Genomic DNA, 15,486 nt, shown 5'->3' with positions numbered 1-15,486 from the left:
AAAAGGCAAGACTGATACTGAAGTGAGAACAGAGTATTAATCAACATCAAAGTTGTCTAAATAATTCCTTTGCAGAATCCACCATAGGCTAATGGAATACGTTCTTTATAATTTATTGACTTTTGAATTAGGCTGCTTTTCTTTGCCAGCCTGCCTTGCATCCTGGAACTGTTATACTCCCTCCAAGTTTAATTGTTTCTGATGAACAGTGTGCAGTTATATCAATATAGGTGTGACTTAACCACCTGGATATTTGCTTTAAAGTACAAATCAACAAAATTGGTAAATCAAGTGGCAGAGATTATTTTAAAGGTGTAACAGATTAAAGTAAGATGTTAGTGTAAAACAGAAGGGTAAGATGTAAATTTCTACAAACACATGAAATATGTTACCAAGTAGAAGATAGTAGGACTTCATGGCCCTTCAAAACTGTACTTCTTGCTCTTTTGGAGGAGTTAAATGGATAGCACTGAGCAGCTTTGTTGGGCTGAATGACCTGTTCTCGTCCAAATGTTTGTAATGCTTCTAAAAGAAGTCAATAGACTGAATGTCAGATTCAAGGGATTCACAATATTTGAGATCAAAACTGTCTGGAATTTTATTTAGGAGTGTCAGAAATTAAAACAAGTTTACAGTAATCTTCCAAGATAAAGCAAGGATCAGTAACTAAAATCAGAATAAACAAAGGCACAACAAATACTCAATATTAGAGTCCAAAATAGAAAGCAAAAGTTTTACTCCCAATATACTGTTAATATAAAGCTGTTTTTTTTATTTTATTAACAGAGTCTTTAACAAGTTTAAAGTTCTGACAGCCCTCTTTTGTGAGCATGTGTCTTATATATCATGTCCACCATAATGGCATGGGTTACATGGTACATGCATCATGAGCCTAGCAACTATGGAGACACAGAAAAGGATGGCACCAATGAAATCCAATGAGACAAAATGATAATGAAGTGATAGCATAGAATTAACAAAGTGATTAATAATACTAATGGTAAATATAATAAATTAATCTAATATAATATAAATTCATATAAAAAATTAATCTGTATGTTAATTAATGCTAAAGTAAACTAAAATAAATACCACTAATTTATACGCTATTTTTAGTTAAGGTATTTCCATGGGTTGACACATTTTACTGCATGGTTAACTAATGTATTACATGCCTGCCATAGTTTAACTAGTTTCATGGCATGTTTATACCACATGAATAACAACCAGACACACAAAATGGGGTGCCCACGCAAACAAATACAGAAAATGGCAACACTCAAGGATACAAACGCAAAATTGTGACAGTGTAATATCATTGAAATAACCAATATAAAAAAATATTTATTTAATTCTCGAAACCTTGAACATTTATGTCATTTATTTAGTAGCCTTGCTATTATCCTTCTAAAGAATGGTCCAGTCATCTCTCCAATAGTCACCACTGTTGATTTTTCTCCTCCTAGCTACATTTCAACTGAGCCATATCCTGTGAGGCTCAAGGGACAGTGTTTATTTCTTTCAACTTCTAAGAACAGAAATATGTGTACTCTAGCTACTCAAGATTCTACTCTTTTTCCTGTTTACAAATTTTATATATGTATATATATTTCATTCATGACACTGAAGATTTTCTGTCAAAAGTCTGCTACTTGCTCTTAGGTGGTCATTTTATAAAAGTGAACTTCTTGGTATAGGAAGAATTAAGTACATGTTATCATTTTGAGACATTGTGTAAACAAAGAGTTCTTGTAAATGGCTCTTAGAACTGTACATGATTACTTGTAGCTTTCAAATCTGATAAAAAAAATAATATACTATGCATTTATCTCATTTAACTTAAATCTGCCTGAATATACCAAAATGTTTTTTTGGCCGGATAGTGCCGTGACTGGCGTAAACTTCCAAGGGAGCCACAAGAAGAAAATAATTGTAAAATAGCAGTAAACCTGCATCTCTAAAAATTAGGCTACAGCATATGTGTCAAACTTATGAAAAAACGTATTACACCTGCTTCATCAGTATTCAAAGTATGTTACATATGGCCTGTAATGACTGCTAAGTTTTTTCAAAGACCCCATTTAATGTACATTTCATATTTAGAATGAATTTGTATACAGTTTAGCTGGATTACATTTAGACCTGGCATTAAAATGCATCTGTAATTTCTGCATCATGTCCAGATTTAAATCAAATGGACTATCCACATATGCACAGCAAATCAAGTTTGGTGGTCATTCAGGTTTATCTGCACAGCACAGTGCATCATAGCTACTAACCTGTAGTTAGAATGGCTACAGGCTGCTTGTAATGACTCAACAAAAAAAGTGAAAATGAGCTGACATGCCATACACTTTATGCCAGAGATTTGACCGATTTATGAAGGAAATGCTAGGTCAATTTCACACATGTTGGTGATCAGTCTTTAAAGCTGCGCAGGTGTCAGGACTGGCCACCCTTCGCAGCTTACCTGATTGCTGCCAACACCCTACACAATGCCTTTATCTTTTCCGCTGGCTTGATTTTTTTTTTTACTTGGAGAGAAAATATATTTGCATTTCCACTTGTTTGAAACCCAGCTATCAGTAATGGAAACGCTCCAGTGTTGAATCCAGAGGATAACCAAGTAGCTTCTTTGGTTGATTTATGAGAAAATGTCTGAAGCCACTACAGTGGAACCTCGGGTCACGACCTTAATTCGTTCCAAAACTCTGGTCGCAACCCGATTTGGTCGTAACCCGAAGTAATTTCCCCCATAGGATTGTATGTAAATATATTAATCAGTTCCGGACTGTACGAACTGTATGTAAATATATTTTTTGAAAGATTTTTAATCACAACAATAGTTAATTATGCCATAGAATGCACAGTGTAATAGTAAACTAAATATTGAATAACACTGAGAAAACCTTGAACAGAGAAAACTAACATTGCAAGAGTTCACGCTATAGCCTTACAAACCGCTTGCTGTAAACACTTTTCTTAATGAGTTTTAAATAAAGGGAAAAAAATGAACATTTGATAAATCATGAATTTATACAAAAAATAACCATAAACAACCAAGAAAATTAACCTTGCATGAGTCGAGTTTTGGCATGAAGGAAGTAAGGAGGAACTGGGTGGAGAGGAGATTACAGTTTTGAGGTAAAGTCTTTGATAATGCGGGTTTGCTGCATGCTCCCATCTCGCTTCCAGGAGCCCTTAAACACGTCACCTTCGGTAATGTTAACTGATGAGCACGACAGTGAGGCACTACAATGGAGCAAGGGGATGGTGCAAAAATTGCCAACTACTTTTAATAAAATCAACAAAATAACAATCAAAAACAGTCCAAATTAAATAAAGTACAGTGCTTTCAGAATCCTTCAATAAATAAATAATCCCATAAAAACAGAAGTGAAGTGGATGTTAAAATCCAATAGATAAAAGTCTTCTTTAAATACAATGAGGTTAAAACAATGCTGGAAGCAGTCTCTTTAAAAACAAGCTCGCATTCTTTAACTGGTGACCCCCGCTGCCTTCTGTGCCTTACGCGGCCAGCTGTCCTTCTGGTCACTCCAGCTTCTTGATCGCTCAGCAGGAGCGACTGCTTCCTTCTGCCCTACCAAGTGTCTGCCAAATACCCCTGCTTGGGCTCACTGTCCAGCTTCCTGCCTGCAAGAATGCACTCGCTTGCTCGCTCACACCGATTCTTTCCACACTGCTTCCTGCTTACTTCCTCACAACGCAACCTCAGTCTTTCTTTTTTTTTTCCTCCCTTTAGCTGCCTCGCGCTTCTATTTATGAAGAGGATGTGGCAGCTGTAGCGCAGCGATTATTTATTTAAAACTGGCCTCTTGACGTGAGCTGTGGACCTGCTATACCACAAAGTCCCTCTGCACAATGCACGTCTGACCGAGAACAATGTACTGTACAGGGAGACTGAACATGTGCGTAAATCACCAGCGCGTACAAATCGGAAGGGAAACAAAATAGAGCACAAAGAGTTCACAGCGAATGCACAGGGAGAGACTGAACACGTGCAGAAATCATCTGCGCATACGAAGTGGAAGGGAAACTGGCTTGTTCGTCCCCCAAGTGTGTGGTCGTGAACAGATGCAAAAGTTTGGCAAACTTTTTGGTCATGACCTGATTTGTACATGGTCCGAGACATTTGTGACCCGAGGTCCCACTGTAATTCTGTATTTTAAAAAATGAATATTGATTTTTAATTTTCTGTAATATTTAATTTCTATGCTTAATTTAACAAGTAGGTAGGTAGTGAGCTTTTTTTGCTGTTATAAAAATATCTACAGTGACAAATTCTTTTTTTTGGTAATTACTGGTTATTATTTATTTTGAAAAATGCCTACTGTTTTTATGACTTTATTAAGAAAATTAGACAGTAGTAACAGGAACTTTCAAATAATGAAATTATACAAGCTATTTGTCAAATATCCTATTAATTTTGTTTTAATTTTTAAAAAACACAGGTAGTGTAATAGCACTAGCAGCAATTATGTTTGTGTTAATAACTATAAGTTCAAAAACAAGCATCTTTGTCAACACTGCAGCAGCATAAATATTACAGCCTCTACAGAGCAGCCCATGCATATTCCTGTGGTACACTGGTGAACTTCGGAGGAATAAAATTTGAGAACCACTGATCTAGGTTAATTGGTAACTCTAAATTGTCTAAATATAGGTAAGTGTGGAAGTATGTGCAGACATTTTGAATTATTCCTTGTGTGACTCTTCCTTGTTTGTTTTTTACTTTCTTTTTTATTTTCTAATTCATTGATGGATTTTCTAGTGTCGCTTATTACAATAAAGAAGAGATGCATCTAATCTGGGAGCATCTGGTTCAGGCCAACCCTGGAAAATATGTTGGTCCAGCAAAAATTAAAAAGAAAATAAAGCACAAACAAGGAAGAGTCGTACAAGGAAGAACTCAAAATATTTGTGATCAAAGAGAACATTTTTCATGAAAATATATATGGCACTGGTATTTTATTTATTTTTAAGTATTTTAGCACAAAACATGGAAACTGTAACCTCAGGAAACTCAAGAGTTGATCTATCAAGCAAACGTTTCTATATGGCAATTAATCTTCTATACTAATAAAAGGCAAAGCCCTCACTGACTCACTCATTACTAATTCTCCAACTTCCCGTGTAGGTAGAAGGCTGAAATTTGGCAGGCTCATTCCTTACAGGTTACTTACAAAAGTTAAGCAGGTTTCATTTCAAAATTCTACGCGTAACGGTCATAATTGAATCCTACTTACATACATATATATACGTCCATAGCAGGCAGCTCGGGCGCCGTGTGAGGCGGCGTTGCGTCCCCTATCACCACACCTCCCACGTAGTTGGCTGCCTGCCTATATTGCGTCCCCCATCTTCACGCCTCCCACGTAATTGACTGCCTGCCTATATAAGGCCGTCTGCTCTGGTCTCTTCATTCCCTTCTTTGTTTCGCCACGGTATTCATGCCTCCCTGCTGATAACTGCAGCCTTTTTATTTAATCCACGGCTTCTCCGCTGTTTTATTGTTCGTTTATTACGATTATAGTTATTGTGTAGGTATTTTAGACTTAGTTTTCTGTTCAGGTATCCCTTTCCTTTATCGTTCCAACTATACCCCCATTAATATGTCTGTCGAGGTGATCACCATCGATCAAAGAACTGTCACTTACCGAGTGGTTTCCATGCCCGGAGATGCTGCCTGCCTTTTACATTCTCTGTGTTACATATTGCACGGCTATATCAGGCTCAATCTTGATATCCGGAGGAACATTGTGTCTTATGTATTGAATGACTGGGACAGGTTCAAGGTGTGGGCTGATGAAGGTACAGGAGATAATTATACTACACAGGGGCACTATAAGAGTGAAATGCTTAAGCCCTTCACCTATTCTTCTGCATGTGAGTTGATGGCTGCCGCTGAATTGTTCAGTTGTCGCTTTCAAGTGTACCGAAATGGCCAAATATTTTACACCTTTGGACAACCGCTAATGCCTCTTAAACATCTTAGATTCACAGAAGACGATTTGAGTAGTGGATACTTTGATGTTTATGAATGTTTCAACTCTCAAAAGCTGGATGCAAAGTTATCGATGAAGCCGGCTGTATGCTTACAACGCTTGACAGATGCTGAATGTCACTTCAACACAAGTGATGCAAATACTAACATAATTGAAACAAACCATGAAACTCAAACCGATTATGACAGCAGCAATCCAAGCTGTGAGAAAACAGTAAAAGGAGGCGTGTCAGAGAACGTGGTACATTTTCTGATGCAGCTAGACGGAAACAGTTAATAGACATGCTGTCGCTAAATACTCGCAAGCAAATCTACAACTTAATAGAGACGCTGCCACTAAATACTTGCAGGCAAATCCACAAGTTCATAGAGACGCTGCCGCTAAATATTCACAGGCAAATCCACAAGTTAATACCAGGAATGTCTGTTAAACATCTTAGATTCACAAGTAGCGATTTGGGTAATGAACACTTTGATGAATGAAACCTGTTATCTTTACAATGGTTGACAAACATGGAATGTAACTTGAACACAACACGTCCTCCAAATACGAACCTGATTGAAAGAAATAATGATAATCAAATCCTTGATGACAGCAACACTCATAACACAAAACAATTACATTGACAATCGTGTTACGTTATTTTTAAAATGTTTCCTTTTCTTTTTCATAACTTCTTTAACACACTACTTCTCCGCTGCGAAGCATGGGTATTTTGCTAGTTATTAATAAAAACAGGATTTGTTTTAGTGTCTTTAAGCTGAAAGAGCCATACCTTTATTTTTATTGAAAATTTCAGTCAAGGGGTTTCTGCAGTCTTTTACTCTTAAATATGACACCATCTGATACTTCACCAGGTGAAGCAAGCACAGTGACAGTGGTGCAACATTAATTTATCCAGTACATAATGAACAGAGTACCATCATCATCAAGGTGACATAAGATTAAAAACCACAAACAAAATCCTTTATCTATTATGGGCTCCTGCTGAGTTAATGTTTTCATGGTCAAATGAAATGAAATTTTCAAATTTAGCCATAATTGCCTAAATAACATTTTTTCTAAAAGAGGTCAAATCAGGAAGTATAAAATATGCTGTCAAAGTCAAATCATTAAACAGAAGTCAAAATTATAAGTACAGTACATGCAAAAGGATTAATTCCCTGCAAGATGTACTCACTAACTTATAGTCTTTCTCATTACCCAGAAACTTACATGCTACTGGTAGTGTGTAGCCATCTTAGATAGGACATGGTTGTGACATCACACTATAATGGTCACATGATGATCCAAACAATCATAATTAATATGACTGCGACCAAAAAAAACGCACACAATTACAGTGTCCATGAAATAACAAGAAAATGACAATAAAATTAATACCAAGATCAAAATGAAAAGACAAACATAAAATACATACTGAATAAAATTCTGTATGTATACAAAACCTTGGAAATTTTAATTTCAATTCTTTATTGTCATGTACCATGTACAATGAAATGCTACATGTGCCCCTGCAGACAGTGAACATAGACAAAAAAAAATCCCCACACACAATAAATAAATTAATATAAATAACTAAGTAAATAAAACCAGAATCCTAGGAATAGAGACAGTGGCAGAAGAATATGTGCAGGTAGCAGTGGAGGTGACACAAGGTTACTGATTGTTCATGAGTCTGATTGCAGTTTTTTAAATAATTTGAAAGCTATAAATACTTTTAAGTATAGGTAAGGTATGAATTGATTTTTAAAAAATAGCTTTTCGTTAAATTTATCTAAAAATTTCTGCAGATAAAGTTAACTTCAATTTGATACTAGTATATTTTAGCCCAATTCTTAAACTAGGGCAGGCATTTTTTTTACACAGTTTTCAATTCATATAATTCCTGGCAAAAATTATGGAATCATTACTCTTGAAGGATGTTCATTCAGTTGTTTTACTTTGCTCCTTAATTTTTTCCTCTACTTGGTCTGAAAAAATGTGCCATTAATTACAACAATTTCATTTATTTTTTTGAGGTATGTTCAACAATATTAGAATGTATAGCTGTTAACTAAAATAGTATTGGGTCATGTATGTGATTTGTTTATTTCCAACAAAGTAAAACAGCTGAATGAACATCTTCCAAGAATAGTGATTCCACATTTTTTGCCAGGGGTTGTAAGTAAAGGTTTGAACTACCTAGACAACAAGCCAGCCCTTCTGTCATACGTGTCTTCTCTACTAACAATGGGCAGTCCTGCAATAGTATATCTAAATGTTTTACTGGGAAACCAGAGCAACTGTTACATTCTTGAGTCATGTCACATGCTTTCAGAAGGACTGTCTACTGCTGTAGTGATTTACTGAAAGTTACCTTAACTTTTGATGTAATTAGCTAGATGACCATGATTAAAACTATAGAACAAGTAATATTCTTTTCAGTTTGTCATGATCAATTGAGATTTATGTTATTGTAAAACTAAATTAATAGTTTGAGAAAAGTATATATTCATATGCAGTATACCTCAGTGTATTTGTGAATACTGTCTGCAGTGCAGTGATTGTTTTGTAAATTAATAATGTTTCATAATTAGATTTATGTTTCCTATGGGTTTATCTATTTTGATATAAGAAAAATTTCTGAAGCCAATGTCACATTTTTCATCTTCTGGTCAGGGTGTATGTCAAATTAGCTAACCACAGTTGCTGCTTCCGATTTGATAAACACCATTGCTGCTCTTGTTGTCAGACCATGTCAGTTTGAGCAACTGTCAATCACGGACTATGTCTAATTTACCAGCTGCTTGCCGGCTTTCCAGTACAGTGATGCTCGCCCTTTTGCTGGCAGACAATAGTGTACTGCCTGACAGCTGGCACTATATGAGGATTTAACATCTATAGTGAGTTCTTCTGTAGTCTCTGCCCTTTTTTCTTTTTTTCCATTCTGCCATAAAACATAAGACATCAGACAGGTGATCTTCTTTTCTGTTTGTGAGGCCTAGAACACCCGCATTTTTATACCTCATTGCTGCATTATATAAAGTGTACATTATGGTGAGCTTTCATTGGTTGTTAGCTCTCATGAGCACAGAGCCTGCTTTTGTGACTAAAGGCAAATTAAAACCAGTTTAATTTTATCGGAAGAGTCACAGACTAGTAGAAAGTTGCATGGAGTGTGACAAGAGGTGACCAACTTTACAGAAGTGTGCAGACAATTGCCTCCAAGATTATGTAAATGAAGGCTATGACTGAAAAGTTCTGGAGAAATCGTCGGTGTCAAAGCCTTAAGTGATTGATGGTATTTGAAGGGAACAGCTAAAATTCATGCATCATCTCTCAGTGCTGTGTTCCTATGTTACATGTACATAAGCCCAAAAATTTAAAACTGTACAGTTTCCAACAAAAACTTAGCTGGATGAAACCTTGTTTGTTAACACTAGAATTACCAGAGCCTATGAAAAAACTCGTAGATCCGGCCCACCTTAAATCCCATTGCACCTCTCCATCAGCGTCTTTTGTTCTGTAAATGTGCCGATAAAGACAAGCAGCAAGCAGCCTGCTATTCCATGCCCCCACTGCCATAGAACGTGCACAAAGTTCTCCCAGCTCATGCCTTGATTGATTATCTGGGACTAAAGTGCTGGAGTTTTAGAGTGGAAATAATTGATTGTTATTTGGAACACATGCATTTCATGTGTGTTGCGTTTCTACAATAATCTGTGTACTGTAAACACATTGTTAAAACAGAAACGTTTTTCATATCTTAGTAGTAAATGACAAAATGTTGGCATAATGTGTGATGCCTGAAGTCCAAAGATCAAATAAACACTTTCACAAAAGGTTCAAGGATAAGACAACAGCTTACGTGGCGAAGTGGTAAGATTTGCTGACTTGTAATCAAGTAGTCCCTGGTTCAATCCCGACTGTCTCCTATATGTGCCGTTTTCAGTAGTGTGTTTACACAGATTATTGTAGAAACGGAACACATATGAAATACATGCGTTCCAAATAATGATCTATTATTTCCACTCTAAAACTCCAGCACTTCAGTCCCAGATAATCAATCGGGGCATGAGCTGGGAGAACTTTGTGCACGTTCTGTGGCGGTGGGGGAATGGAATAGTAGACTGCTTGCTGCTTGTCTTAATCAGCACATTTACAGGACAAAAGACATTGATGGAGAGGTGCAATGGGATTTAGGGTGGGCCGGATCTACGAGTTTTTTCATAGGCTCTGGTAATTCTAGTGTTAAACATTAGGGTTTTTTTTAGCATTAGCAAAGAAGTTTACTTTTTAAAAAAATTATTCAAAACAGATGTGAAAAGAAATACTACTACTATACATTGAAATTGTATATGTTATAAATAGACATCAATGAACAAAGTAGATAATGTCAAAACATCAACCTAAATTAAGCTTTATATGGTCCATGACCACATTTTTGGCTTGCATTGTTCAAAAACAGAGCCCCTGAGTTTCATTTCTGTTTAAGGCTGCCAGTTACCATGATATGGGTTAAACAGTTTACAGATACTAATTATCTATATCATTAATATAAATTAGAAAGACAGAAAGACTAAGCACAGATCCTTGTTTGTCTATACTGATGTCACCACACATGGATCATTTTCCCCATATTTGTACTCTAAGATAGATTGATTAAACAGCTTAATTTCTAGTTTCATAACTTCAGAACTATACTCCATGTAGAACCATGTCAAAGGTGTTTTGATAGTCCTAGTAAATTATATCATATGTTGACCCTTTCCTTCTACTCCCGTTGCCTGTTCAGAAAACTGTAAAAGATTGGTTTGGCAGGATCTTCCTGTCGTAAACACATGTTTTCAACTGTTATTTAGAATATTATTTAGAGCTGTAAATCAACAATGCCAACCTGTATTAAACTGCATTTTTATTAATGGTACCCTAGATAGGCTTTGGAGAATAAGTAAAGTAGGGCTTCGTATAGTAACTTTTATACAGTTGCTATTTTTAGCCAGCACAGAAAAGGACCCTCATCTTTTTGTGAGTTGTCTGTATAAGCATACTTCAGGTAGAAAACTGTTATCTCAAACAAGTAAATTCAAGTTAAAAGAATTGTAAAGAAATTGTATTTGTGATAATAACCAACCTATGACTTTCATTTCACATGCTTTTCAAGAAAAGCCAAGTCTTTTGATCTGATTATTGATTTTAGCAAAATTCATTCATTTTTTGTACTTCCTTCCAAGATTATGGAAAGGCAGTTAAGGCAGGAGCCAACTCTGGATTTTGTGAGTGTCTATTACAGGTCACACTCAAAAGTGACTTAAACCAGAACTAATTCAGATTGAAGGATTGATTTGCTCCTTAACTGGAGTTTTCCACTTGTCATTGGAAAACATAGATTTAATACGTAAGGTGGATCATATGTAGATGATAGGATATTTTGTGCTTTGATTTTTAAATAAATAGCAATAGGAAAAATACAATACTTAAAGTATCACTAAAACTATTTTTTTTTTGAGAATGATTATTTTGTACGGGCTTTTATAAGCCAGTACAATCTAAAGAGAAAGGCCATCGTTACATAATTATTTCTTGTTTTATTTTAAAAATAAATTCCTGTGCTAAATATAGACAGTAGAGGGCAGTAAATAACTTTTTTACTTATTTTTACTGTTGTATATTTTAATTATACATTCATAAAGTTACAGATATTCTTCTTTAATTTTAATCTTGATCTTAATTTAATCTGATGGAAAATTTTAACATAAAATGTCCTTGTTACTGCACATTTAAGAAATAGTTATAGTAGACATTAGTGCAGAATGAACATGTTAATATGAGAACATTTACAGCAATTTTATTTTCTAGTTTATGTTATATTAGTAAAATAAACAACAAATTAACTCATAAAATGTATTGGTAATTGAAGAAAAAATGCTGATTATGCCATTATCTCTTATAAGGTTTAGGAAACTGAAAGCATATCTTTGTGAAACATGTTTTTCTTTAAAGGAAAAAAAGGCTGTTTCTCGGCTGGAAAGAAAAGAAGGGTAAAGATACAATGTTTCGGTTGTATAGCCTTCATCGGTGTGCAAATGAAAAGGAAAGAGCAGGCAACATATAAACTGACTGGAAGGAGTGAACAAAATCAGGGCAGATGAAAGGAGAAATGATTAGGTAAGAAAAGGTTACCATTAAAGAAGATGAAGGGAGAGATTAAAAAGTTAATATGTTTAATACCTGGATAAATATGTGATCACAGGCTGAGAATAAGCTTAGCTTCTTCTGTTTTTCCGTTGTAAAGTGTCTTTGAACCCCTGTGAAAGAATACAGACAGAGAGATCAGTCTGGCTATGATAAAGGGTTGTGAAGTGTTCTACAATAGTTTTTGATTTCAATGGCTCAATCACATTCTTCCTGCAAAACTCCACTAGCCTTCTCTCTGTTTTACTTATATGGATGGCTAGATAATTCCTACAAGAAATATAGTAAAGTAGCAAAATACCTGCGCTTCACAGCGGAGAAGTAGTTTGTTAAAGAAGATGAAAAAGAAAAGGAAACATTTTAAAAATAACGTAAGATGATTGTGAATGTAATTGTTTTGTCACTGTTATGAGTGTTGCTGTCATATAAATACCACGACGTCTGACAGACATCCTTTTTAGTGTTTTCTCACAGCTTGGATTGCAGCTGTCATAATCGGTTTGAGTGTAAATATATATATATATATATATATATATATATATATATATATATATATATATATATATATATATATATATATATATATATATATATATATATATATATATATACACTCACTCACCTAAAGGATTATTAGGACGCCTGTTCAATTTCTCATTAATGCAATTATCTAATCAACCAATCACATGGCAGTTGCTTCAATGCATTTAGGGGTGTTCTCCTGGTCAAGAAAATCTCCTGAACTCCAAACTGAATGTCAGAATGGGAAAGAAAGGTGATTTAAGCAATTTTGAGCGTGGCATGGTTGTTGGTGCCAGACGGGCCGGTCTGAGTATTTCACAATCTGCTCAGTTACTGGGATTTTCACGCACAACCATTTCTAGGGTTTACAAAGAATGGTGTGAAAAGGGAAAAACATCCCGTGTGCTGCAGTCCTGTGGGCAAAAATGCCTTGTTGATGCTAGAGGTCAGAGGAGAATGGGACGACTGATTCAAGCTGATAGAAGAGCAACTTTGACTGAAATAACCACTCATTACAACCGAGGTATGCAGCAAAGCATTTGTGAAGCCACAACATGCACAACCTTGAGGTGGATGGGCTACAACAGCAGAAGACCCCACCGGGTACCAATCATCTCCACTACAAATAGGAAAAAGAGGCTACAATTTGCACGAGCTCACCAAAATTGGACAGTTGAAGACTGGAAAAATGTTGCCTGGTCTGATGAGTCTCAATTTCTGTGGAGACATTCAAATGGTAGAGTCAGAATTTGGCGTAAACAGAATGAGAACATGGATCCATCATGCCTTGTTACCACTGTGCAGGCTGGTGGTGGTGGTGTAATGGTGTGGGGGATGTTTTCTTGGGACACTTTAGGCCCCTTAGTGCCAATTGGGCATCGTTTAAATGCCACGGGCTACCTGAGCATTGTTTCTGACAATGTCCATCCCACCACCCTGTACCCATCCTCTGATGGCTACTTCCAGCAGGATAATGCACCATGTCACAAAGCTTGAATCATTTCAAATTGGTTTCTTGAACATGACAATGAGTTAGTTCACTGTACTAAAATGGCCCCCATAGACACACGATCTCAACCCAATAGAGCATCTTTGGGATATGGTGGAATGGGAGCTTCGTGCCCTGGATGTGCATCCCACAAATCTCCATCAACTGCAAGATGCTATCCTATCAATATGGGCTTTCAGCACCTTGTTGAATCAATGCCACGTAGAATTAAGGCAGTTCTGAAGGTGAAAGGGGGTCAAACACCGTATTAGTATGATGTTCCTAATAATCCTTTAGGTGAGTGTATATATATATACATATACATACATACATACATATACATATATATATATATGCATACATATACACAAATATATATATACACATATAGATATACACATATATATACATATATATATATATATATATATAGATATACACATATAGATACATATACACATATATAGATATACACACATATATATATATACATATACACATACATATATAGATATAATTTGTGTCTTCTGCAGTGTTAAGAGTATACGTGCAACGCTGGCTGCTTGACTTCAATACTATTTTTTCAGGGCAGGAGACGCCACTTTTTGCAAACACGTTCACATGATGAAAAGTCTCTGCGCTGTTTGGAGGTTATTCATATATATATATATATATATATATATATATATATATATATATATATATAACTGATCACCCATTGGCCTCGCTCACTGAGTGCAAGGGAAAAAAATAAAACGTATTCTATAAGTTATTAAAAGTAAAACATTAACGTTTCGTTTAGTTTCTTGCTAAAGCAATTTTAACTCCGTTTCAAAGTGATCCAAAGTCTCGTTTATACCTTGTGTCTTCTCAGTAAAGTTGTATCTCGCGAATACCGTCATTTGTGGTAGGCATGACAAACGGCAGCATGAGTGTGTCTATAAACTTAATGTAAAGTTACGGTTCACGCCGTGCTTTGTTTCTGCAGTATCATGCATGAGTGTGATTAAATGCGTTATTTTTTAACGTGTTATAAAGCAGATGCATCAAAGCTTGTCAGCTGTGCTTGTGCTAAGAAAAGGAAACATTTTAAAAATAACGTAACATGATTGTCAATGTAACCTTTTGTAAGTAGTGCCTGGAGGATTCAGAGTGTGTATTAACTTGTGGATTTCTCTGTGAGTATTGGTGCACAGCCCCGCACCAGAAATTTTAACTTTGTTACAAAGTGATCAAAACTCTCGTTTATACCCTGCGTCCTCTCATTAAACTTGTATCCCGCATTAGTCATGGGCATGACAAACGCCAGCGGCAGCCTGTCTATGAACTTAATTTAAACTTACGGTTTACACCGTGCTTTGTTTCCGCAGTAGCTGCACTCATGAATATGCTTCACTTGCTCGCTTCTTATTGTTTCGCTGCCTTCTCAATTGTATAATGCATGATTTCTTCAGCGCTCTTTGGGAGCTCTTCCTTCTTTTCTACGTACTGCATTCACAGTCAGTTCACGTGATTACGTGGGAGGCATGATGATGTGACACACAGCTTCGCCCCCCACGGCCATTGAGCTAAAGTCCATTACAGTATATGGAGAAAAACAGGTTCCAGTTATGACCATTACGCGTAGAATATCGAAATGAAACCTGCACAACTTTTGTAAATAAGCTGTAAGGAATGAGCCTGCCAAATTTCAGCCTTCTACCTACACAGGAAGTTGGAGAATTAGTGATGAGTGAGTAAGTCAATGAGGGCTTTGCCTTTTATTAGTATAGA

At 35.9% G+C, this 15,486-nt stretch overlaps 1 protein-coding gene across 6 annotated transcripts in view; it reads left to right on the top strand.

Annotated features, from left to right (window-relative positions):
- Positions 1-15,486, top strand: part of arhgef28a (Rho guanine nucleotide exchange factor (GEF) 28a) — a 255,985-nt gene that overhangs the window by 210,873 nt on the left and 29,626 nt on the right. Inside the window, exon 33 of one of the 6 annotated variants that reach the window (XM_039758445.1) lies at positions 12,012-12,209. The exons of the other annotated variants lie outside the window; for them this stretch is intronic. Within the exon in view, the coding sequence (XP_039614379.1) occupies positions 12,012-12,053 (42 nt within the window). The 3' untranslated portion in view covers positions 12,054-12,209. Of the gene's footprint in view, positions 1-12,011; positions 12,210-15,486 lie in introns of those variants that run through there. 6 annotated transcript variants of the gene reach the window in all.

This window comes from Polypterus senegalus, chromosome 7 (genome assembly GCF_016835505.1).
Source record: "Polypterus senegalus isolate Bchr_013 chromosome 7, ASM1683550v1, whole genome shotgun sequence".
NCBI lineage: Eukaryota > Metazoa > Chordata > Cladistia > Polypteriformes > Polypteridae > Polypterus > Polypterus senegalus.
This window is presented reverse-complemented; position numbering and strand designations above follow the sequence as displayed.